The following is a 21,434-nucleotide window of genomic DNA, read 5'->3' on the forward strand; positions in this document are numbered from 1 at the left end:
GTGAAATTCTACCAAAACCACTCGACCCTCGCAAAATGTCAGACACCGAAATGGACGGCGGCGTCGCGCTTGGTGGCACTTCGCCCACGCATTCTCAACTCGCCGACGAAATCAACGGAGGCGCCATGGACGTCAAGTCCAACGGCGCACCTTCCGTCGCAGACTCGACCATCTCCAGCCGACTGTACGTCGCATGCTTGCTTTGTCCTCTACCACACCGTTGCTGACTCAACCAAGACCTGTCACGGTGAACAAGCCCACACCCTTCACCTTTGACCTGGGCAACCTGCTCGCAAACGACCCCAACCCCGTCCCCGCCGGCGCCGACGAAGCCACCCTCGCTGCCACTGCCCGCGATGCCGCTCAAGCCCTCATCAACCAGCTCCTCTCGACCTGCGAAATCAAGTCAAACTCAGAGGGCGTCCACCTCGTGCTCCCCGCGCCAACAACACCCCTCCCCCGCGAGAAGCCCATTCCCGAAGCCAAGGAGCCCACCAAGTGGGACAAGTTTGCTGCGAAGAAGGGCATCAAGAACACGAAGCGCGACACCAAGCTGGCTTACGACGAGGCCACGGGCGACTGGGTACCCAAGTGGGGTTACAAGGGCAAGAACAAGGCGGGCGAGAACGACTGGCTGGTCGAGGTTGACGAGAAGATGGAAGCCAAGACCGGTGAGGCTCACGACCAGAGGGCGGATAATCGGAAAGACCGGAAGGAGAGGATGCGCCGCAACGAGAGGAAGGAACGCGCGAACAGCGTCAAGTCTCGAAAGGTTGGTGCGTGAGCTGGAGCACTTGACCTTTACCTGAGAGAGGCCAATTTATAAAACGACATGCATTGGGCGGCGTTCATCTTACGGCATGTATTCGACTTACGGGCGCAGGGCTAAAAGCTTGCGAACTTGCACTTTATTGATTCTTTCCGAGGCTGCAACATTGTCTCCCAGATACCATGAGTAACCACGCCGTCGAATATACCATTTCTGCACTTTATCGCGCTACGCATTTACTATCCAAGTGAAATGAGTCGGAAGTTTGGAACTTTACTTCAATAAGCCAAGGTTCAGAAGTTTTGACTGGGCCAAGTCTATTGCGATACGCCTAGAGTCCGCTCTACTGTCCTGCCCAAGCTTCAATCCTACATTTTAGAGAGTATATAAAAAGTCTGGCCGCTGGTCCCCCATCTCTTCAATCTCTTTTTCGCTCTTACCCTCAATCCAGTGGTCCCTCGCTCCCTGCCTCCTCTTCTTGTTCTCCCACGCAAGCAGAAAGCGTGTCACGATACTACCGCCTAGTAGCCACAGCGTCAGATACGCCAGAACCACACCATGTCCCAGGAAATAGCGCGGCTTATCCCTGCTGCGGTAGATGTTCGACGAAACGACGCCATTAATGTTGCCCCAGCCTATCACAAAGCCAAGGGTGACACCCCGCTTGTACACGCCCTCGACGTTGTTGGCGGCCCAGGATATGGTGTTCGCTATTGTTGCTAATGGAGCATGTTAGAACCAAGCGATCCATGTTGCTAGATGACTTCACTTACGGTAGATACCCACAGCCCCCAAAAATGTACCCGCGTACTGAACATTCGGACTGGCAGACCCGAGCAACATGGCAAAGCCCACGATACCAAAGAGCGAGACTCCCATGTTGCAGTAACCCCTCTGTTGCGTGCGATCAGCAATGTAACCCACTAGCACCGTCACCACAGCTGCAACTGCATAAGGTGGCACGGAAAGCAGATTCGCTGTCGTAGATTTATAGCCCAACCCAGCTATGATGGTAGGCAGGAAGAGACTGAAGGCATAGAGCGAACCGTCTGCACCCATGTAGATGATGCTAAACATGAGCGTCTTCCAGTCCTTGACGGATTGCCAAAAGTACTTGGTCTGGAACTCTTCGTGCGCAGCTGAGGCCTGTTTATCGGCGCGTAGACGGCGGAGAACGCGCGCTCGGTCGTCAGGAGAGAGAAATGTGGCTTCGGCGGGGAAGTCGTGGACCATCCAGTAACTTGCTATTCCTACGAAGATGGTGACGAGACCTTCAAGGATCTGGGGTTATTGTCAGCAACATGGTCACAGGTAAGAGGAAGCGTTCAAGTTGCACTTACGAAGATCCACGCCCAGCCTGGCTTTCCGCCTACGCCTCCCATCTGCGCAATGCCAGCGGCGAGTAGGCCACCAAAACTACCAGCTAGAGCGGCAGCCGAGAAGAAGATTGCAGCTCGAATGCCGAACTCGGAACGTTTGTACCAGCAACTCAGGTAGTAGTTTACTCCAGGGAATAGTCCTGCCTCAGCACATCCCAGCCACCACCGCTACGCATCGTCAGCAAAATAACCCTTGGTACCAGATCACCAACCGCAAAAGACTCACCGCAGTCATAAGACCAGCATAATTATGCACCAACCCCATACATGTCATACAAATCCCCCACCAGATCATGATAAGTGGTAAGAAGATACTCGGGCGTAACTTCTTCAACAGCACATTGGTCAGTGGCTCAAAGACGGAGTAGCTGACGAAGAAGATGGTCAGACTGGCATTGTACTGGCCGTCAGTCATGTTGAGATCTTCTTGCAAGCCATCAACTTTGGCGTTGCCGATGTTCGTGCGGTCTAGGAAGGAGATCAAGTAGAGGAAGGAGAGCCATGGAATTAGTCGGAAGTCGAGTTTGCGCAGGAGGGCTTTGTCCTGGTGGGTGAGGTTTTAGTATGTTTATGGCAAGGAGCTGAGATGTGGCTTACATGCGCAGCGCGTTCTTCTTCGCTGAGACCGGCGTCGGGATCAGGTAGGTTCTCGATCGTGTGGACATGTTTTGCCGTCTCAACATGCTCCTCGCCGATAGTCTTCTCTTCCTCGCTTGACCTATCAATCGGCCGCTCTACTCCAGAGGCCATGTTGTTGACGTAGATACAGGGTGTGAGCTAGTAGCTGGGCAAGATGTCAAGCCTCGAACAAGCCTCTTAGTGAATGTCAGTGCCCAGAGCGTTTAAGAAAAGGGTTCGCGCAAGAACGTCAAGCAACAAATCGCGGTCCGAAAGAATCACAAGCCAGTATTCTCAACCATGGAACTGGGAACTTGCTTGTCCGGAATTACCCCTCGATCAGCGAGCGAGACGCTGTCCCTTAAGAACGTCACCAACTGTCGAACCACTGGAGAAAGCGGCTGGGGTATCGTCAGCCCGAGGCTATTGAGCCGCCTATCATCTAGTCCACTCATGATGATCTTGTTCCGATGACGGCAGGGACTGGTGTGCATTTCTCCAGGATCCAATCCCCACCATCCACTCCCTAGCGCTTGCCGATCCCTGGCTTCACCACCAGAGAAGCTTCTCCCGCGGAGAGTCGGGGTTCAGAAGTAGGAGCGAAGTGCCGTTTGTCTGAATACCTGTCTGTTTGTATGATGCTGCCGAAGTTTTGTTTGCATATTCTCAGCATTTCTTCGTGTCTCTAAATCTGTTCATACTCGTAGCGGTAATGCGCTGTGGTTGTGATGAAGAGGCTCGTGTCGCATGTGGCCCACTATTCACATCCCCCGCTAGTGGCCGTCTTGAAGATACGATACAGCGTCGACAGAACGTATTTGATGCCGCCACATCCTGTGAGGCAAACGATGTGCACATTCGTTTCAGGTCTCAACGGCGCAGCATTATCGATGCCGAGCATTGAGGCGTCGCATGCCGAGCTTTCAAGCGTGAAGGGCGTTGCAACGTGTGCGGGGGTCAAGATGCGGGGGACGGCTAAGCTTCCACATAAGCATGCGCTTGTGACGTTGCTTGCTTAGACATCACCAAGTGCTTATCTGCTAGCAATACGGATACAATCGTGCGGAATTAAGCACTTCTCGACACCGTATGTCGAAAAATGTACAGCCTTTTAATCCTTCTGGCCGGAGAGTGACATTAGATCCCATGAGGGAGAGGCGCGGATTGATGCGCTGAAGCAAGGCTCAATACCTGTCCATTCGGTGCTTCCTGCCGGACTTCCCTACTGCGGTAGTGCCGAAATCGCTAAATGCTTCAGCATGGAGCCACCATGATAGTATCCACACAGCGTCTCGTGATCAACAATGTGGATATACCGTAAATTGTTCACGTTCGTTTTCCAAGGCACGCGCCCGCATTATCATCCGGTCTGTGTGTAGCCGCGATTTCAGAAGCCTATTTCTCACAAGTATCTTGAGCCAGCACTCCACTCGATGCGGGCCCGCTCTGGTCGATTTTAGCCTCCACATACTCATTCCCTTCTTTCCTTTCAGGTATGAGGCCGAATAGCCCGGATCGCTTTCTGACGATGGCTAAAATGACCGCGACGATGACATTGAGTCCTGTGAACGCCAGCATGACTTGGAACTGCCTATTGTCTGGCATGGTGGTGCTAATCAGCATGTATGTCTCGTATAGCTATATTTCCAGGGAATTGAAACCTACAGCTGTTACCAAAGACAACACCAACACGATCCCTCGCCGCATCCGGTAAGTGCGCAATCAACGATGTCGAACTTTGCATTTCCCTGATTTCCTCGCGACTCAAAAAATTGGACAGCCCTGTGTTCAACTGCTCGCGATGGATTGCAGAGCAGATGGCGACGGCGACACATCCGCCAAGCGTCCGCACCATGTTGAGCGCTCCGGTACCCACAGCGATGTCCTTTTCTAGAATTGAGGTAGCGACAAGCACGAAATATGGCGGACTTGCAAGACCCAAAGCAAGACCAGTAATAATTTCGTAACCGTACAGTCCAGGCCACAGGTGAGAGTAGGTCGGCAAACTACTAAGAAGTCCAATACCAACGCATACGATCGCGGTCGAGCCAATCAAGACAATCTCAACTGGTGCCTTCTTTACTGCTAGTCCAGACGCCATAGCACCAATCGGAGTCACAACGGTAGCAGGAAGCAGAAGGATACCGGCACGCTCCGCGCTTGTAAAGTTCACTCCCTGAAAGCGTTGTGGCAGCTGGACGAAGGCAACGTAAAAGGCGAATCCTAAGAGAAACTGACTCCTGTCCCGCTGTTAGCGGAGTCCGACTGCAGTGTTCCAGACTTACAACAGGGTCAACGCCATGGGTGCATTCCGAAGAAATTGTACGGGAAAGATGGGGGCTTTCTGCGTTCTGGACGATATCCAATACTCATACAACCCAAAGAGTACTAGGAGAGCGACTCCAGCTACCAGTGGTCCGATGATGACACCACTGCCCCAGGCATGCGACACACCGGCTTCCTGAAGGGCGTAGATGAGAGGTATAGGCCAGCAGACAGACAATATGCCACCATAGATGTCCAAATGGCGTATGCGTTGCAGATTCGTTCTACCGTCGTCGAATGCAGGCATCGAGAAGAACAACATTGCTATTGCGACACCGATGATGGGGCCACTAATGCTAGTCAGCTCGCACATCTCAATAGCCGGCACCTTGCATACTTCATGAAGAATATCCATCTCCAAGTTGTTCGATCAGCGATGATTCCACCAAGTAGAGGCCCTAGTAGGTTTGCCAAAGCGAATACCGAGCTTACGATCCCAGAGTAGAAGCCAATCTTCTCAGGGACAATCATCTTCATGATGGCGACGAATGTCAAGCTGTAAAGGCCAGATCCTCCAATGCCTTGGAAGGCGCGGAACACGATTAGTTGAGTCATCGTCTGCGCTCCGCCACAAGCCATGGAGAATACCAGGAAGATTGACGCGCAAAGTAAGAGGAGACTCTTGAGGCCCCAAATGTCGCTCAGCTTTGCTGTGATCATCAAGAACGCTGTGTCGTTAGTCCGGTGATGAAGCTGCGATGGATAAGTCTTACAATTATAGGTCAGTAGATACGCGGTAATCAGCCATGCTGCCTGCTCGAGAGCACCGAAATCGCTTAAGATTTTGATGAGCGCGGTCGTGACGATGGTAGTATCTAAGGCAGATAAGAAGAGACAAAGCCACAGTCCAGTAATAATGACGTGGAATCGACGTGAGCTGATGTTCGGTACGATTGGCACAGTGGAGGGTGTGATGTCGCCCGTAACCCGGCTACTGTCATCATCAACCATGATGTTGTCAAGGTCGAGACACTTGTCCGTTCTCCGTCTTACTATAAATTACCAGCCACGTTCGGGGCGCAATCATATGTGCGAAGCATGAAGCCCCTGCAGCAGATACAGGGCTCGCACGGATTGAGGTCAGCTGTAGAAGGCTGCATCCGTCCCAATGGAGTGCATGCTTCTAGGCTGCAGCGGGGTAAGAAACGGAGAGCGCAGGCTCGAGAGCTGCTGCATTACGATGCGCCAGACTGCAGAAGGTCCGCATGCCTTTGACAAGTAGGACGCCCTGTCCCTATGCTGCGGTCCTTGCGTGTCCAAAGCGCGTTCGCTTGGGGTAACGCGTGGAGGAGAAGCCGCTCTTCCGAATTTTCTCCCCTTGAATACAGCACCTTCAATAACCTCTGCATCGCTTTCCATCTCGCAACTGTATGGCCAACCGAAAAGCATGGGAACCGGTTCTGGGTGAGTATAGTAATCTTGGGATGTACAAACGCATGCATGCAGGCATCGATGCGCCTCACAGCCACTGGAAGCCGTGACGAGCGGCCGCGAAAGCTGGGAACCCCCCTATTTTCTTGCACCCCCTTTAGTCGTCCTCAGCGATTTCCTTTAGTCGCAGCGCTTTCTTTTGAATGTAAAGTGCAGGTAACGACTGTTGGTTGGTGTTCGTGGTTTCAAGCCCGCCACGCGAAACTCGCGCGCGCCTGCAGCTGTGACGTCAAACGCCGATGGGACGCGACTTCCATCCTAGCAGTACCGCGCTCTCACTTCCTTAGGTGCATTGCCCGCGTCCACATCTTCAACGACACTCCGCTATCCTGCTCGTGTAGGGCGAAAAATGCTAATTCCATTCTCTTCTACTTTCCTTTATCGCAATGACTTCAATCTCGTTTGAAGCTGCTCTCAAGCTGCCCGACAACGACGCGTCCAATTTACGCCTCTACAAACTCGTCTCTGCACGCGACTTCAGCAGCTCGAGTCTTTCTTCAGTCGCGCAGGACTATCTGACTAGTTTCTGCGATCCTGGTCTTTCTTTAATCCGGCGGCGATGGATCGGCATTGCGCTCGCAGGCATGCTGGAAATGCCGGCGGTGGCCACACACATCGGGGCATCGACTAAGCGTCTACGCAATCTGGGAGCCATCATTCTGAGCGAAACTGAACAGGAGCAGATCAAAATTATTGCTGGTATCATCATACGGCAGGCACTGGAACAAGGGATCGAGTACAGCAGGTTCTGGTCCACGGGAAAAGTCGGACACAGCGCGCCGAATTTTCCGCTCCAGGCCGATGCCGAATGGATGCAGAAGTTCCAAGGCTTTCTCGATATTCTGAGCGACCTGGCACTCGCGAGACCAACCAACGAGCCCTCTGTCATGTACCTAGTGTCACTATTCGCCACAGATGGGTTCAAATGGCGGGAGTCAAGCGCTACGTTCCCTATCGCGCTCATTGAGGCTGGAGTGTTGACCATTATCGCGCCCGATGAGTACCTGAAAGACTGCCAGTTTGTAGACATACCAGTCGAGCACATTCTGAACACGCGATCAGAACCGTCGAAACTACACAACTCACAGGCTCAGCGTACAGAGCATGAACCATGTGATCTCGTCATGACACTCACATCCGAACCCTGGAGCTACCGTCTCAACTCCACGCAACGCATTGCGACTGATCTATCGCTAATGTTCAAGCATTCCGGTGATGCAATAGAGTGGGAGAGTTGCATCAAAGCCCATCAGAAAGAACGCGAACCTCGTTCGAGAGTGTCTCGAAACTTGCCTATCGATGCGAGCTCGCCTTCGATCCGACAGTCAAACGCAAGAAGATCGCTTCGAAGTGGCTCCCAGACGCTTCGGACAGAGCGTGTCACCTCCAAGAAACGTACGGCAGACAGTAGCGATGCGACAGCTCTGCAACTCCAGTCACAGCATCCATCGTCGACATCGAAACGCATGTACGGCAAAGGAAAGCTACCCCGTGTATCTCAGGCCACCAAACAGAATATCTTCAAAAAGCTCAACTCGGAAGATGAAGCTCTTGATATGCTTATAGAAAGCAAGAGGAATACCCACACTACTTCTTCGGACAAAACAAGTGTTGCTTCATCTCCCCAAAGAAAATCACGAAGCTCGAAGACTGTCTCGGACAAGGAACCAGCCAAGACTAATACTAAGGCACGCACATCGCACAGTAAGGATGAAGCAGACGACGATGAAGATTTCATACCAACTCAGACGAGGCCGAAAAAGAGGACAAACCCCAAACGCAAAGCAACACCAGACCCCATGGCCGATGCCAACCCGAGAAAGAGATCCCGTAAAGAGCCGAGCAAAGGTACGAAGTCGACTGTGACCGGCGTGAAACAACAGGCGAAAACTCTTCCGCTGGCGAAACCATCAAAACCTCCATCATCCGTCCCTTCGTCACGACACACCTTGATCGGAGGACTTCTGGGTCTTCAAAGACCTGCCAATATCTCCGAGAGCCCGTTCAAGAAGCCAACATTACCTGCAAGAGTCGCTCAAACACCGTCAACTCCTACCAAACTGAGTAGAAAGCCTGTGGGAGTACCAGTGCGGCCCCAAACCCCTGTGGAAGCACGGAGATGTTCTGGAGATGATGCTTTACACTACATGGCATCGTCACCGCCTGTGGCTGATGAGGCCGAAGAGAATGATGAGTGGCATCATGCGATTGCTGTCGAGGCCGCAATGCTCTCCAGTAACAGCAAACCTACCCCCGCGTCACCAAATGCAGAATCAACAGCGATATCTGGTCACGCTGATCGTGAGGATATAGCCTCGGAGAAGAAGACAGGAGATTGGCAGACCGCGAAAAGCGACCCCTTTGGCCGACGATCTGCTGGGAAGAAGGCCACATCGTTCATACGCCGACTGACTGGAGAAGGTTCATTGAACGAGGACATAGCCCCTGAGATTGACGTTTCAAACCAGCGGCCTTTGCTAGTCGCCGGTTCTAACGCAACTGAAGCCTTACCTTCAATTGCAGCGAGTCGACCATTCCTACAAAAGACGCCTTCGGGTGGGAAAGAGGCGACTCTTACAGAAGGAGATACGAACAAGGCGCACCCAAATCCCAAGGTTGCGAGCCTTTATACGGGCACAACAGATCATCAGACACAAGAGTCGAGAGATCAAGGAGTGCAACAAAAAGACGACACAAGGAGACATAACGAGCAGGCTGGCACACATTCAAAGCCCACAGCGCTATCCAAAGAGAAGACAACGACCCGAAAGGTACCCGGAGATGCGGTAGGAAAAGAGACGACTGTACCCACCTTGCCTTTCAACTCGCGGTTCATCGATACTACTCAGCCAACTGTTCAGGCCGACCAAGAAGCCACTGAAAGTACAAGGAACTTGCTCGAAGAGACTCGGCAGATCGTGGACCAACCGCAACAACTCAACGAAGGGATCCGGCAATTGAACGATGGTGGGCCTATCGAGCAGGCGTATCACGAGGACGATACTCTGATCGGTGGCGGTGAAGACAATCAGGAAGCTGACAATGACTTCTTCGACGCTTCGCCAATACATCTCCAATCCTCCCCGCCACACCTAGGCTCTTCTAGTAGCCATAGCTCGACCTCTGCCGTACGCGAGCCATTAACGGACCCACCTCTACCAACATCACAAGCAGAAGAGATGGACTGGGAGGCGAGTCTGCAGCCGCACCAGCGCGATCTTCATGAACTGATGATAAGGACTTCCAAGCGGGTTATGCAGCACATTGTCGGCAACGAGACTAGTGTAGACGACATCGCTGAGATGTACGCGCAGGATGGCGAGCATGTACTGAGCACCCTGATCAAGCGACACGACACCGACTACGAGGATGTCTTCCAGGGTATGGAGAGCACAAAGGGAAAACTCCGGAAAGAGCTTCAGCGAGCCGCCAAGCAGATGGCGAAGGACAGAGAGAGGGTCGCTGCTATTGCTTGATTCTTGTGGAGTTCACCATGCAATCTTATGAGAGAGATCAACGCTTAATGGGGGGGGTGTACCATGCAGGACATGAAAATGTATGATAGTAGAGAAGCCTTTTTACGAGCAGGACGAACACATGACAGCGAAGCACAGGACTTTAATAAGTAGGCATCAGTAGTTACCAGCACCACATATGAATACGATATCTTGTCCCATACAATGGTCAAAGGCTCCCTCAGCCAGTATAAGACGCGCCATCATGTGTCGAACTCTCACGAGAGTTGCGCCGTGAATTCTGTTATTTACTCTTCCCCGTCTCAACAATATGTCTCATAGAGATGCCACCCCACGGCAGACCCGAGAGCACCTGTCTTGCATCCATCTTCTCTGGTTCAGGCGATGCGTATGCGCTTCCAGCTTGTCGCTGATTCTCATCGTCTCGCTCCGTCTCCTCTTTCTGCTCTTTTACTTTGTCGCCTGGTTTGTATTAGAGTAGACCGAATCGCTATTACAATTGGTGCTACGAACGAAATCTTCTTTGGGCGAGTTTGTTTTGTATCTTGCGTCTTTCGTTCGGGTCTTTGATGTCGGACCAGTCGTTTGGTCCGGCTTCTAGAGAATCGTCGCCAGTTACGACGGATTCCCTTTTCGAGGTGGCTTGTTGAGGGCTGGGTTGTTGGTCTCGAGACATGCTTCTAGGGATGAAGTCGCAGTGGGATTAAGGAGTCTGGCGAGATGATCTTTATTGACGCGGTGCCTTCTTGAGAGAGTTTCTGGAGCGGTAGAGACAGTGTTGATGGAAATTTTGCGTTGGAGTGGTCGCGACTCGCAGTTGTTACATGTGTTCAAGACGGGTGTCTTGTAAAGGATGATGGGCCGGCTGGAGACGTGCTTAGTGCTGGGAAGTAGCGTATGGACGTAGAACTATAGTACAGGAATTTCATTTCCATCTGTTAGGCTGTTTCATAGTCAGTATCTCTATAGTTACGTGATTTTAAGGGATCCGTCTCTCAGCCGCAAAACGTAATGCCTGATGAAGGAGCGCGTTGAATGATCCACCGCACCAGCATACTCAAGCCAAGCCGATGAGAAGTGGTGGCCTCGAAGCAGTGGAGTCTTTCATTAAAATGATGACGCTGATATGAAGGGTTCATGTGCAAAAGGGCGCGGCTGAAGTTTCGAAAAGCACCGAAGAGGGTCGCTCATGATGTTCGGTGAGTAGCTGCGCAAAGCTAACCAGTTTTGACGCTTGTCATCTTGCATTTTCTCGGCCCGCCAGTTATAATGGAGCTTTGAACGTTGAACTAGCGTATAGGATTTACTGCATAGAGACTCACAGCGGTAAGAAAGACCATTTACTCTGAGGCTCACTCGTCAGTACGCTCCAACAAACGCTATTGGTGACTGCTATCCGAGTACCTGTACATAGTATTAAGGAGTTTTCAGTTGAGGTGAGAATCCGTTCTACACAGTACCTGCATGCACCAAAGCGGGCGCGGGATGACCGAGCCGTTGTAGTCTTGCCGTTGGGCTGAGGTGTCAATAACGCTCTGTCGGGTGGGCTTGTACAAATAGCGCATGTATCATTAGGCTACCTTCTGGACATTACATTCCAGCTCTTGATCTAGAGGCTCACCGGTAATCCTTTTCGCGGGGACAGCCAGTGAGACAAGAGGGTTGTTGACCGTACTCTACGGGCCAGCTTGGTATACGAGATGTGCCTTGAAATCAACCTTGGGACGGAAGGTATGTGTCAATGAGTCATATTAGAGTGGGGGCATCGTGAGAACAACGACAGAGTTGCAACAAAAGCGAAGATCCCATCCTGTCGGCCAGCGATCTCGAAAGCTGGGAAGCGGCATTAGAGATGGGGCAAGCAGCAGTAGTTCCTGGGTGCTGTAAACCAGAGATGCGGTCGGCGCAAAGCTCTCTAGACCTTTTTGGGTAAGCTCAAATCGCGTACCTGCACCTCATTCGTCAGATCCTGCCAGCCACGGGTGGCTCAAGGATGTATTGACCGCTCTGCAATCTCATACACCATAGCTTGTTACTCTTGAACGTTCCTTGACAAGGAAGCGAAGTTCAAATATAGTATCGGTTGCGCGTTTATTCGGTGCAGCTTGCGACCTTCCTCATGCCGACCTCATGCCCGGCTCTGCCGCATCGGCATCCTCCACTATCCTGCGCATATTGTTCCAACGCATGCAGAACTCGATGTCAGAGTGTGGGGTATCTCCTGGGTCCTAGACATATCTGTCTAACAGTAAGGATATTCGGTGATTGTGCGACTTGTCAACATATGTTGCCTCGTTTGAGAAAGCATCAAATGTGCTCACGAGTGACGTGAGCGGACAAGAAGAAAGTCTGCTGCGTTAGACTATACAATTTTAGTAGGACTGGTTCGCAGGACTGTAGTCTTTAGCGAACACAGGTCGAAGGATTGCGGACCGATTCCACCGCCCTGTAGTCGTCGCCGCAACTTGACAAGAGCGGAACTTTGTTCGGCTCCATTATGACGACAGGGCCTTTGACGAGTTCTTTGCCAATGCGGAGCGTTATAAACGGGATATGTCCAGCGGCAGCGTGCTGCGGATGCTCGGGACGTGTCTGGTATTGTACCACGATCAATGATTTGATTGTGGTTTGGAACGTTTTCGTTTCAAACTTGAAGATTAACTTGAACGAGCAACCATCTGATCGATGGGAGGGATTGCGAATGCATCGCTGCCAGCTCCATCCTTCACCTACGTGAGACGTCTGAGGGGCGAGGCTGAGCAGCCTTCCCCCACAGCTCGAATATGTTCACGTAAGCTGGAACGAGAATACCAAGGGTGATCGTCCTTAGTAAGGATCCGCTCGTGGGCCACGATTGGTAAAGCGTGGTGCAACACCAAGATCGATCCCTTTGGTACGGCCCGTCTGAGGTCAAGATGAGTTAGTTCACTCTCGGCTACACAACCTTCCGGTATTTGCGCTAAGCCCTTTCCCAATTCTATGGCTTAGCCGCCAATGGATCAGTGTAATAATCAGATCGAAGTCAAGACTCAAGCCAAGCCAGTTTTCGGGGAACGTATCACATACAGTGTTGAGCCAAAGGTCAGATGATTCACCGTTACCTGCCTGCTGACGGCTTTAACATCTCCAACCTACACAGTTTATCAAATACACCTTGCTGTTGGCGAAGAAGGTGGCTCTCACTCTTGGTAAAGACTCGAGAGGAGCTCTGGTCCTCGGCAGTACCACTGGCAGGTGCCCTGCATACTGGATACGACGGATCATTCGACCACTCGACATCGTCTTCATGGGAATCCCTTGTTGTTGAACCTGACAGCTGCTAGAGCCGTCAGTCAAACTCTTTCTGGTTGGTCGATACAGCTTCCTCATGCTCTTTAGCAGTCGGCCTACGAGGTCGTATGTTTCAGCAGTAGTCCAAATTACCTACAATGGCATTCTTCGTAGACCATATGCAGGCAGTGGCCGTCCTTGGTAGAAATCTAGACGTTGCATGTGTTGTGAGGCAGCAGTATATGCCTGACATAACATCTAGTTCTCATTCTGAGATTGACGTTCGCGATCAGCATGTAATGCTGTAAAGTGAGTGGTCTGGCCCAATGACGGACCAGCGATGGCAATATCCTAGCTTTTCCATGTGCTGTACAGGTGGCGGGAATCAAAGTCGATCATACAAAAGAGGAAGGTAGATAGTGAGGGCGATCCGGCGAATCTCGTCGACGTGTGTTGCTCGCAATGTAAAGTGTGGCGAGATCATCGTGTGGCGGGTGTGGCGTAGTGACAAGTGTTGCTTTTTGACAGGTGTGGGCTATCCCGGCTTGTCTGCATCGAGGCGAAATCGCATCAAGGACTGGCAACGACCATGGGCGTCAACGGTGAAGTTGGATGCGATAACCTGTTTTGCGCTGCGGGCGGGTACCCAAGCCGGACGTACCTGACGATCTATAGGCGGTCTTCGATGCGTGGACCCATGGTGGTCGTACCGAGCAAATAGGGCGCGGCGCACATGGCAAACAAGGTCTGGTGAGAAATGACGCATGTCACGGTGGCTGAACAGAGGGGCGCCGTTGGTAGGACGGCAATAAAGTCGAGCGCAGCAGTCTAGGCTGGCAGACGACTTCAGCCTGTAGGTCATGGATCGGCGGGCGCTGGCGGCGAGGTGTCTCGTTGGAGCAACACTCGGCTGGTTTGGTGTGTCGGCAAGAACGGGTAGGCTTGGGGAAGCAGCGAGCGGCGGTAGAGGCAGGCGCGAGCAGGATGGGCTGCGCCACCACACCGGCTCAATGCTGCTCGTCGCGTCTAGCCCGACGCAGGCTGGGAGCATTGGCAGGCTCAGCTCAGGTGCGCGCGCCGTCGCGGAGTCGCCATGGCAGAATCTTCCTGGAGGGAGGGCGAGCCTCGTCTCGCGGAGCGTGTGGCGTCGACGTGTCTCGTGTTGCGACGCAGTTGTTTGGAGAGGCACGTCTTGGATGTTTGGCGGTGGGTCGTTGCAGCGCAGCGTGGTTGGCCGCGGCGATACACAGCCCCAAAAGGCTTGCGTTATTCCGTTGAAGCCGCCGCGCTGCACTGAGGCTACCTCTTGTCTGCTGCCGAAGTCCCAAGTCCCATCGCCGGACTGTCTTCTCGTCTCCTCCAAGTGTCTGCACCCATCGCGCGCTCCATTGCACGGCAGCCGCTCGAGACTGAAGCGCCGCCGCACCCAAGTCCCGTGACTGTCTGCCAGCGTCGCCGTCTTCGAGCGCACGCACGCCCGCACGCCCGCCTGCTTACTTAGCCCGGACTGGAACCATCATCAGCCACAAGAGTCCCCAACGGGCCCTCGTCATCGGCACCTTGACTACCAGACGACCTGCACCCTACGACCCTGCGACCGCTTAGTTGCACCACGTCCAGGATCGCGATTGTGCTCCCACGTCCGCCTGCACGTCGCACATCGTGCCGACTGAAGACCCCTCCTCCACGGCCACGCCTCATTTATCGGCTTCCTCGAGCAGCGCCTCTTCACCCGCCTGCCTCGCGCCGCCGCCGTGCTTGCGCGTCCCGTGGTTCTCGTCTGCTCGGAAAATAGCCAGCAGATCGCCTTGGTTGGCCCGAGCCGCAATTTGCGACCGAGGGCACATGCGAGCAATCTAACGTCCGTCAATTGCGAAGCTGGCGCTTTCCACGGCCCAAGTCTATCTGGAGTGTTGGTAGACGACGGCCATCTGCGCCCTCACCAGAGGCTGCATCCACCCAAAGGTTAGCCGACCCATGCATGCGCACCTACTCCGTCTGCATAGTCGAGACGGGTGACGCGCATGCTGTCATTGGAAAGAGAGAAGCCATGCTGACCCATCTCAAAGATACGCTCATTGAACCGTCTCGCCGCTCTACACCATGGCTGCCTCGACGCGAGCAATCACGCCGACGCCAACCGGCCCATTCACCACCCACAATGGGCCTAACACCCCAGGTTCTACCGCGCGCAATGCCAACGGCGGAGCGACCTTTGGCACCCATCTCACAAAGTCTCCCGGCGGCCTGTCGCCTCGACTCTCGCCTCAGCCGCTCACTGGAGCCGCCGCCATCGCTGATGAGCGCCGCTTCCGCGAACAGTCCGCGAGGCAGACGAGCCCTAATCCCGCTGTCGCCGCGCTGCAAAGTCTGAACGGCACTGTCCAGTCCATGAGCCACCCTTCAGACGCTCCGCAACAGCCGGCGCCGATAAGCAACAAGGCTGACAAGACGACGAAGCCGCTCATCATTCCCGACCAGATCAATGTCACGGGCGACAGCATGCAAACGAGCCCCGTCAGCCTCTCGAGTTTTGGCGATGGTGACGCGCCGAACGCGCCGGGTGCTTCTGCTGCGGAAGGTGCTGCCACCGGCAATCCAGGCCGGGAAGGCGCGCACCAGCAGCAACCACAGCAGCACCACCACCAACATCACCACCAGCTCATCGCACCGAATCCCGGAGACAACCCAGGCAACCGCGCCTTTACGTTTCCTGGGCCTTTGCCCCCGGAGCCGGATCCACGTGCCCCGGCCCGCCAAATGAGCCTGCCTGGATACGGCCAGAATACGCCCAAATCGCCCTCCACCAAGCGTCACAAGTGCCCATACTGCTCAACCGATTTCACTCGCCACCATAACCTCAAGAGCCATCTACTAACGCACAGTCAAGAAAAGCCTTATGAATGTCCCACGTGCCAGGCGCGTTTCCGTCGTTTGCATGATCTGAAACGTCATACGAAACTCCACACCGGCGAGCGTCCGCACACGTGCTACAAATGTGGCCGCAGGTTCGCACGTGGCGATGCGCTTGCGCGACACAATAAGGGTCAGGGTGGCTGTGCGGGCCGCCGATCTAGCTTCGGCATGGATGACGATCTCGGAGACAAAGGCGACGAGGGCATGGACGGTGTCATCTATACTGGTGAGCCTGATGGTGAGGGCGACGAAGATGAAGACGGTAGTCGGCGAGTCAGTGAGCCGGCACGCAAGCGACAAAACACTGGGAACTCCACCCAAGGTTCGTATTCTCACCATTCCAGCACATATCCGCCTATTGCTGCGAATCGAAGCTCGAGCAGCCAGAACAACTTGCGCCCTTATTACCCAGGGTCTTCTGCGCAGCCGACTAACGTCTCGCCCAAAGCAGCTCCCACTAGCATCTCGTCGATCCAGAACGCAAATACGCAGTCCAATGTCTTCGCCCAAGGTGGCATGACGGAGAGTCCCAGGCCGTTGTCGCCAGGGCAGCAGGAACAGCATCGCCTGGGTGCGCCAGAAAATGGTCTCCCGGGCTCGCGATCCCCCAGTCTGTCGCATCACTTGCATCAGCAGTCAAATTACACTCGCGGGCGGGGGACACCTCCTGTTGGTTTAGCTCCGCCCAGCACAAGCAGCGGGCCTCACCTGCCATCTCTCCCTGGGCTCAGTCCTATGCCCCCTAAGCAGGGCTCTCAAGGCGGCAAAAGCAATGGCCCTAGCATGCTGCAACATCAGACCATGGCCGCTCCTGGTAGCAGCTCGCAGCCGGGCAGCATGTCAAGCCACGGTGGAAGTGGCGGTAGCATGCGCGAAGTCATGGGCAGCCAGGTCGATGTGTGGCAGTACGTTCGCGATATAGAGTCTCGCATGGCGAGAATGGAAAAGGAACACAACGACAAGATCGCCACGCTGCAGAACGAGATCACCACGCTCCGGGCCCAGTTGGCTCAGCAGCATGTCAACAACACGCAAGCCCACCAACAGGCTCAATAGCGTGAATGGTGACGTTGCTGCTGCATGTTGTCGCTGTGGTGAGGCTTGCACTGCTTTTTGTGCTTGGATAACGGAGGCGTTCTACGGAGTACAAAACCCAAGATTGAGCAACAGAGAGATTTCGGGCTTCTACATGGATCAACATACGTCAAGGATCACGACGAGCATGTTACAATGATACCCCATGCTAAGATTACTCGCGATGTTTGGCATTTCCCTACCTTGTTCTGCGGTTACTACCCTTCACACCTGTATATTAGACTAGTTACCATCATGTCAATGTTTCTTTGCTAGAAGGTTCCCCGTGACGGTCATGACTTGCCGATCTTGGAGATGTGACGTGACCTGCCACGCCAGCAAAGCGTGTGAAGCCACGCGCCCAGCATCTTCCTGGCAGTGCGGGTAGCACAATGGACAAAGTCGAATAACAAGGCGGTTGCTGTTGTTGCTGCATCGCATGCTAAAGCGATGCCGTGCATGAACCAGTTCCCACGCGCAGTCGTTGCCATGGTGTTGCAGCAGTGGTGATCCATGGGTGAGGGTGCCCAGGTGGGTAAGGAAGACCCTTCGGGCTAGACAGGTGCTAAGGATAGCCCGCAGTCAACACTGCGCCCAGTCCCGAGCCCGGCCCACTTGGCTGCTACACGTCAGAGTACTACAACCCAAAACTCCCCCTACAACGCACCCAAGACCGTAAACCCCTCACCGCACCCTGCCTTGATTTGTGTAGATGGATGGCGAGCTGCTGTCCTGATAGGCGCACCCGCGCAAAGTGCCCGCACCCGACGCCCAATTGAAGCTGCCCATAGCCGCGCTGGTGATCGCACCCGCAGAAGCCCGTCCAGCGTCCCGGCCCACAGTCACACCAACGAGCTCCACGCCGCCTCTTCACCATGGAGACGTCGTCCAACTCGCACCGCCGCCGCAGCAAGAAGGACCCGGACCGCGAGCGCAGCACCCACCGCTCCAAGGACAAGGATAGGGACCGCGAGCGCCATAAGAGCACCCGCTCCCGCAAAACCCGCTCGTCGGCCTCCAAGGAAGACGACGCTGAGAACCCGCCGCTGCCCAGGCGCCCGTCGACGGAACGTGTGCGCAACTCGACGTCCACCTCGACCTTGTCGTCGTCGCAAACGTCCAAGTCGCACAAGATGGCCGTCGTGCCCGAGATGGGACGCCGCGGCTCGTTGGGCTCCGACAACACATCGCGGATCAGCTTACCCTACCCGTCGCACTCCAAAACATACGCCAAAGAGAGCATCTATTCCCGCGACGGTGTAGAGAAGAGGAAGTCGACCTCGACGCCAGAGGCCACAGATGGCGAGGCCTCGCCAGGCAGGGACGGCGAGCGGCCAGTCGCACCGCATCCACCAAACCGAGCACCACCCCCGCCTCCACCACGGGCACCACCGAGTCCCCCGCTCACTGAGACCACAGGCGCAGATCTTAGGAAGACGGCCAGTGTCAACAGCATGCGAAGGAAGGACCCTGACATGATCGCGCGAGAGATGGAGGAGGGTCGCCAAAGCGTAGACAGCGGCACGCGCATGACTTCGACGGCAGGCCCGCGGATCGCGTCGCGCTCAAGTGTCAGAGACGAGGATACGTTCGACGGCACAGACCTCACTTCTACCACTGGATCGCAGCCTAGCACCATCCGTGCCAAGTCTCCACAATTGGAGACGAGAACGAGGACCGTGAGTCCATCCAGCGCTCGGCCCCCAGGCAGGACATCGACCCCGAGCAGAACGTCGACACCAAGCAGGACGTCAACACCTGTCAAGATGAAGACGAGAGCGCCCTCGGAATATACACTCGACTCAGACGCCACTTCAGTCGTACAAGATCGCAACTCTTACCGCCGCAGCCAATCACCCCCGCGTTCCGATGTCTCGCCTTCTTCTGTGGTCGATTCATCACCACGTACACCTACCCAGCACTCCGTTCTTCCCTCTGTTGTATCTTCTGTCAAGGATGGGCCGCCCATGATCGAAGTTATGACAGACCCCATGTCGCGCACACAATCCGTAGATCCCAGCTATGCCCAGTCCCCAATGACCCCACCACCCCCGCCTCCTCCTCCAGCCATGATGGAAGCTCCTCGCGTCGACTACCTGCTCCAGAATGGCGGTCTGGCCAAAGCTATCCCGCGAAGTCTACTAGCGGCTATTGATGGAGTTCCAGCCTCTGCCTATTCTCAGTACACTACACCAAGGCTATCTGGAGCACAAGCGCACGATGTCCGATCTTTCTTCAAGCCTCTGCAGAATGTACTCAACAGCTACAACACCGTCATGGACACAAGCGGATCTTTGGCGGTAGCCACCGGTTATCGTTCGGTTGCGCGGCGTCTTCTCGATCGTCTCGAGAACGTTTTTGCTCGCAACATATCCTCGGAGCATTGTCAGTGCATGATGTGCTTCGAGCAGTCGGTTGTGGAAGATTCTGCAGGTGTCAACTGGGGAGAAATCTTAGAGCTAGTGTCTGGACGTTGCGAATTGCCGACTTGGCCACCTTATGAGCAAGGTGCCGAGCCTGGACTGGGCATATCGTCTGATCTTGAAGCACCATGTCAGCGCATTGATGTTGATGTACCTGAGCAATACCGCGAGCACTACGAAAAGCAGTCGAAAAAGACCAAAGTTGCCGTGCAGTCTTGGCTATCAGACCAACAAGACGGTGTCCCCGAGGACGCTGACGATGAAACGTTGACTTTTATCATGCTCACCCGATTGGAACAGCCACAACGACCACTCTTCTATGCACTCTTATGGGGGTTGGACAAACTCCCAAATCCTCGCACTCAAAAGCCGGACAGTGGGACGCCGCCGTACTTGGCAAAAGCTGGTTTGGCGCTACAGCGTCTATATCGACTCTACACTCCACCGCGCGACCAGCTAGTGGTCATGTATCTCATCCGCCATCCAGACATGCACAATATGCTTGCTACCTTGGCAGCTGTGACCAAACACGAATGGGAGATTCTCGTCTCTGGACGCTTCGATGGCTTCCTTTGGTCAGGCGTCGATGACCTACCTGATATGAACACAACACCTCCCCGATCAGGCTCAAGAGCAGGACAGGTCCGACCCGGCGATGGACCGCAACGATTTGCATCACCAGTACCACCGAACCGGTACGGCAGCTTCAGCCCAAGTCCGTACTCTCGACCGGGATCTGCCCGCCCTGGGTCTGTCCGTCCGCCCGGCGGAGCCCCTGTGCAGATCGATGAAGAGACCGAGATTGCCGTGCTTGCCGAAATCGAGCGCGAGATTTATCTTGGTATGGAGGCTATGGAGGACGCATTTGAACAGCTCCACAACCAAGCCGAGACTGTGCGCCGTCGTCTGCGAGAGCGAGCTGCAGGTTTGTCCATGGTGGCGCAGCAGCGTAGAGGTGCTGGCATGGGTGGCATTGAAGTCAGGTCTGATACGCCAGCCAACATGCGCGACCCTGATGAAGGAATCGATGATCTGAGAAGCGAGGTTGGACCGGATGACTCGGCCAGCAACGTCAGCAACAACCGGAGAAGAAAAGCACATCGTGCACGCGAACGGAGAACACCAGCACCCGTGGAAGAAGAGAGCGAGGAGGATGTAGCGCTTGCGGAGAGGATACGTAGACGTTTCTAAGGTAATAGGGGGTTTGTTGGAATATTTGCATTTGCGTTGGGGTCTATTTGCGGCGTTTGTTATTCTTTACGACTTGGGAACCATGGCTGATACGATTTATGGCTTCCTAACGGCCGAGATATATGGATACCCAGTTTGTGAGTGCGGAGATGGACAGGACACGCTTTCTTCCATTGTAGTGTGGCCGCGGAGCAGTTGAACGTATACCATTTACTAGGATTATATTTACAATGACGTCACATGTATTTACTTCAACATGTTGATTGGGCCTGCAGTGCAAGTGAGTTTCCGTTGTGAGCAAGACTAGGTTTGGAACGTGGACGATGGCGAAACTTGAGGCTGTTGATGGTACTCCAATCATCTTAGCCTGTCCGACAGGCGATGAGACGCATAGCAGCAGACGACCTCGCGCAACCACATTAGAAGCCCTCGAGAAGTTTGTGTGACGCGACCCATTGGTAAGGATGGTAGGATACCATAGCTGAGGAGTGCCTGCGTGCATTTGATGCGATGCCGATGGTCGTCATTATACGGATGTTTTGCTTTTGGTTTGGAGCTCATT

At 54.2% G+C, this 21,434-nt stretch overlaps 6 protein-coding genes across 6 annotated transcripts; 4 read left to right on the forward strand and 2 right to left on the reverse strand.

The window, feature by feature from the left end:
- Positions 1 to 35: 35 nt before the first annotated feature.
- Positions 36 to 784, forward strand: J4E90_002702 (uncharacterized protein; the record flags this gene model as incomplete). The annotated part of the gene is made up of 2 exons (XM_051432278.1): positions 36 to 184; positions 238 to 784. 2 exons carry the CDS (start codon positions 36 to 38, stop codon positions 782 to 784), a joined length of 696 nt encoding a protein of 231 aa, XP_051293700.1.
- A 360-nt stretch (positions 785 to 1,144) lies between these two features.
- Positions 1,145 to 2,898, reverse strand: J4E90_002703 (uncharacterized protein; the record flags this gene model as incomplete). The annotated part of the gene is made up of 5 exons (XM_051432279.1): positions 1,145 to 1,488; positions 1,543 to 2,050; positions 2,110 to 2,316; positions 2,375 to 2,692; positions 2,746 to 2,898. The coding sequence occupies 5 exons, from the start codon at positions 2,896 to 2,898 to the stop codon at positions 1,145 to 1,147; spliced, it is 1,530 nt and encodes a 509-aa protein (XP_051293701.1).
- A 1,263-nt stretch (positions 2,899 to 4,161) lies between these two features.
- J4E90_002704 (uncharacterized protein) lies at positions 4,162 to 5,568 on the reverse strand (the record flags this gene model as incomplete). The annotated part of the gene is made up of 4 exons (XM_051432280.1): positions 4,162 to 4,364; positions 4,441 to 5,006; positions 5,052 to 5,381; positions 5,429 to 5,568. 4 exons carry the CDS (start codon positions 5,566 to 5,568, stop codon positions 4,162 to 4,164), a joined length of 1,239 nt encoding a protein of 412 aa, XP_051293702.1.
- Positions 5,569 to 7,106: 1,538 nt separating this feature from the next.
- Positions 7,107 to 9,998, forward strand: J4E90_002705 (uncharacterized protein; the record flags this gene model as incomplete). Its single annotated transcript, XM_051432281.1, has 1 exon — positions 7,107 to 9,998. One exon carries the CDS (start codon positions 7,107 to 7,109, stop codon positions 9,996 to 9,998), a length of 2,892 nt encoding a protein of 963 aa, XP_051293703.1.
- Positions 9,999 to 15,371: 5,373 nt separating this feature from the next.
- J4E90_002706 (uncharacterized protein) lies at positions 15,372 to 17,240 on the forward strand (the record flags this gene model as incomplete). Its single annotated transcript, XM_051432282.1, has 1 exon — positions 15,372 to 17,240. One exon carries the CDS (start codon positions 15,372 to 15,374, stop codon positions 17,238 to 17,240), a length of 1,869 nt encoding a protein of 622 aa, XP_051293704.1.
- Positions 17,241 to 18,133: 893 nt separating this feature from the next.
- J4E90_002707 (uncharacterized protein) lies at positions 18,134 to 20,872 on the forward strand (the record flags this gene model as incomplete). The annotated part of the gene is made up of 1 exon (XM_051432283.1): positions 18,134 to 20,872. The coding sequence occupies one exon, from the start codon at positions 18,134 to 18,136 to the stop codon at positions 20,870 to 20,872; it is 2,739 nt and encodes a 912-aa protein (XP_051293705.1).
- Positions 20,873 to 21,434: the final 562 nt, after the last annotated feature.

The sequence above is a fragment of the Alternaria incomplexa genome, assembly GCF_024043165.1.
Source record: "Alternaria incomplexa strain BMP 0042 chromosome Unknown scaffold_3, whole genome shotgun sequence".
Taxonomy (NCBI): domain Eukaryota; kingdom Fungi; phylum Ascomycota; class Dothideomycetes; order Pleosporales; family Pleosporaceae; genus Alternaria; species Alternaria incomplexa.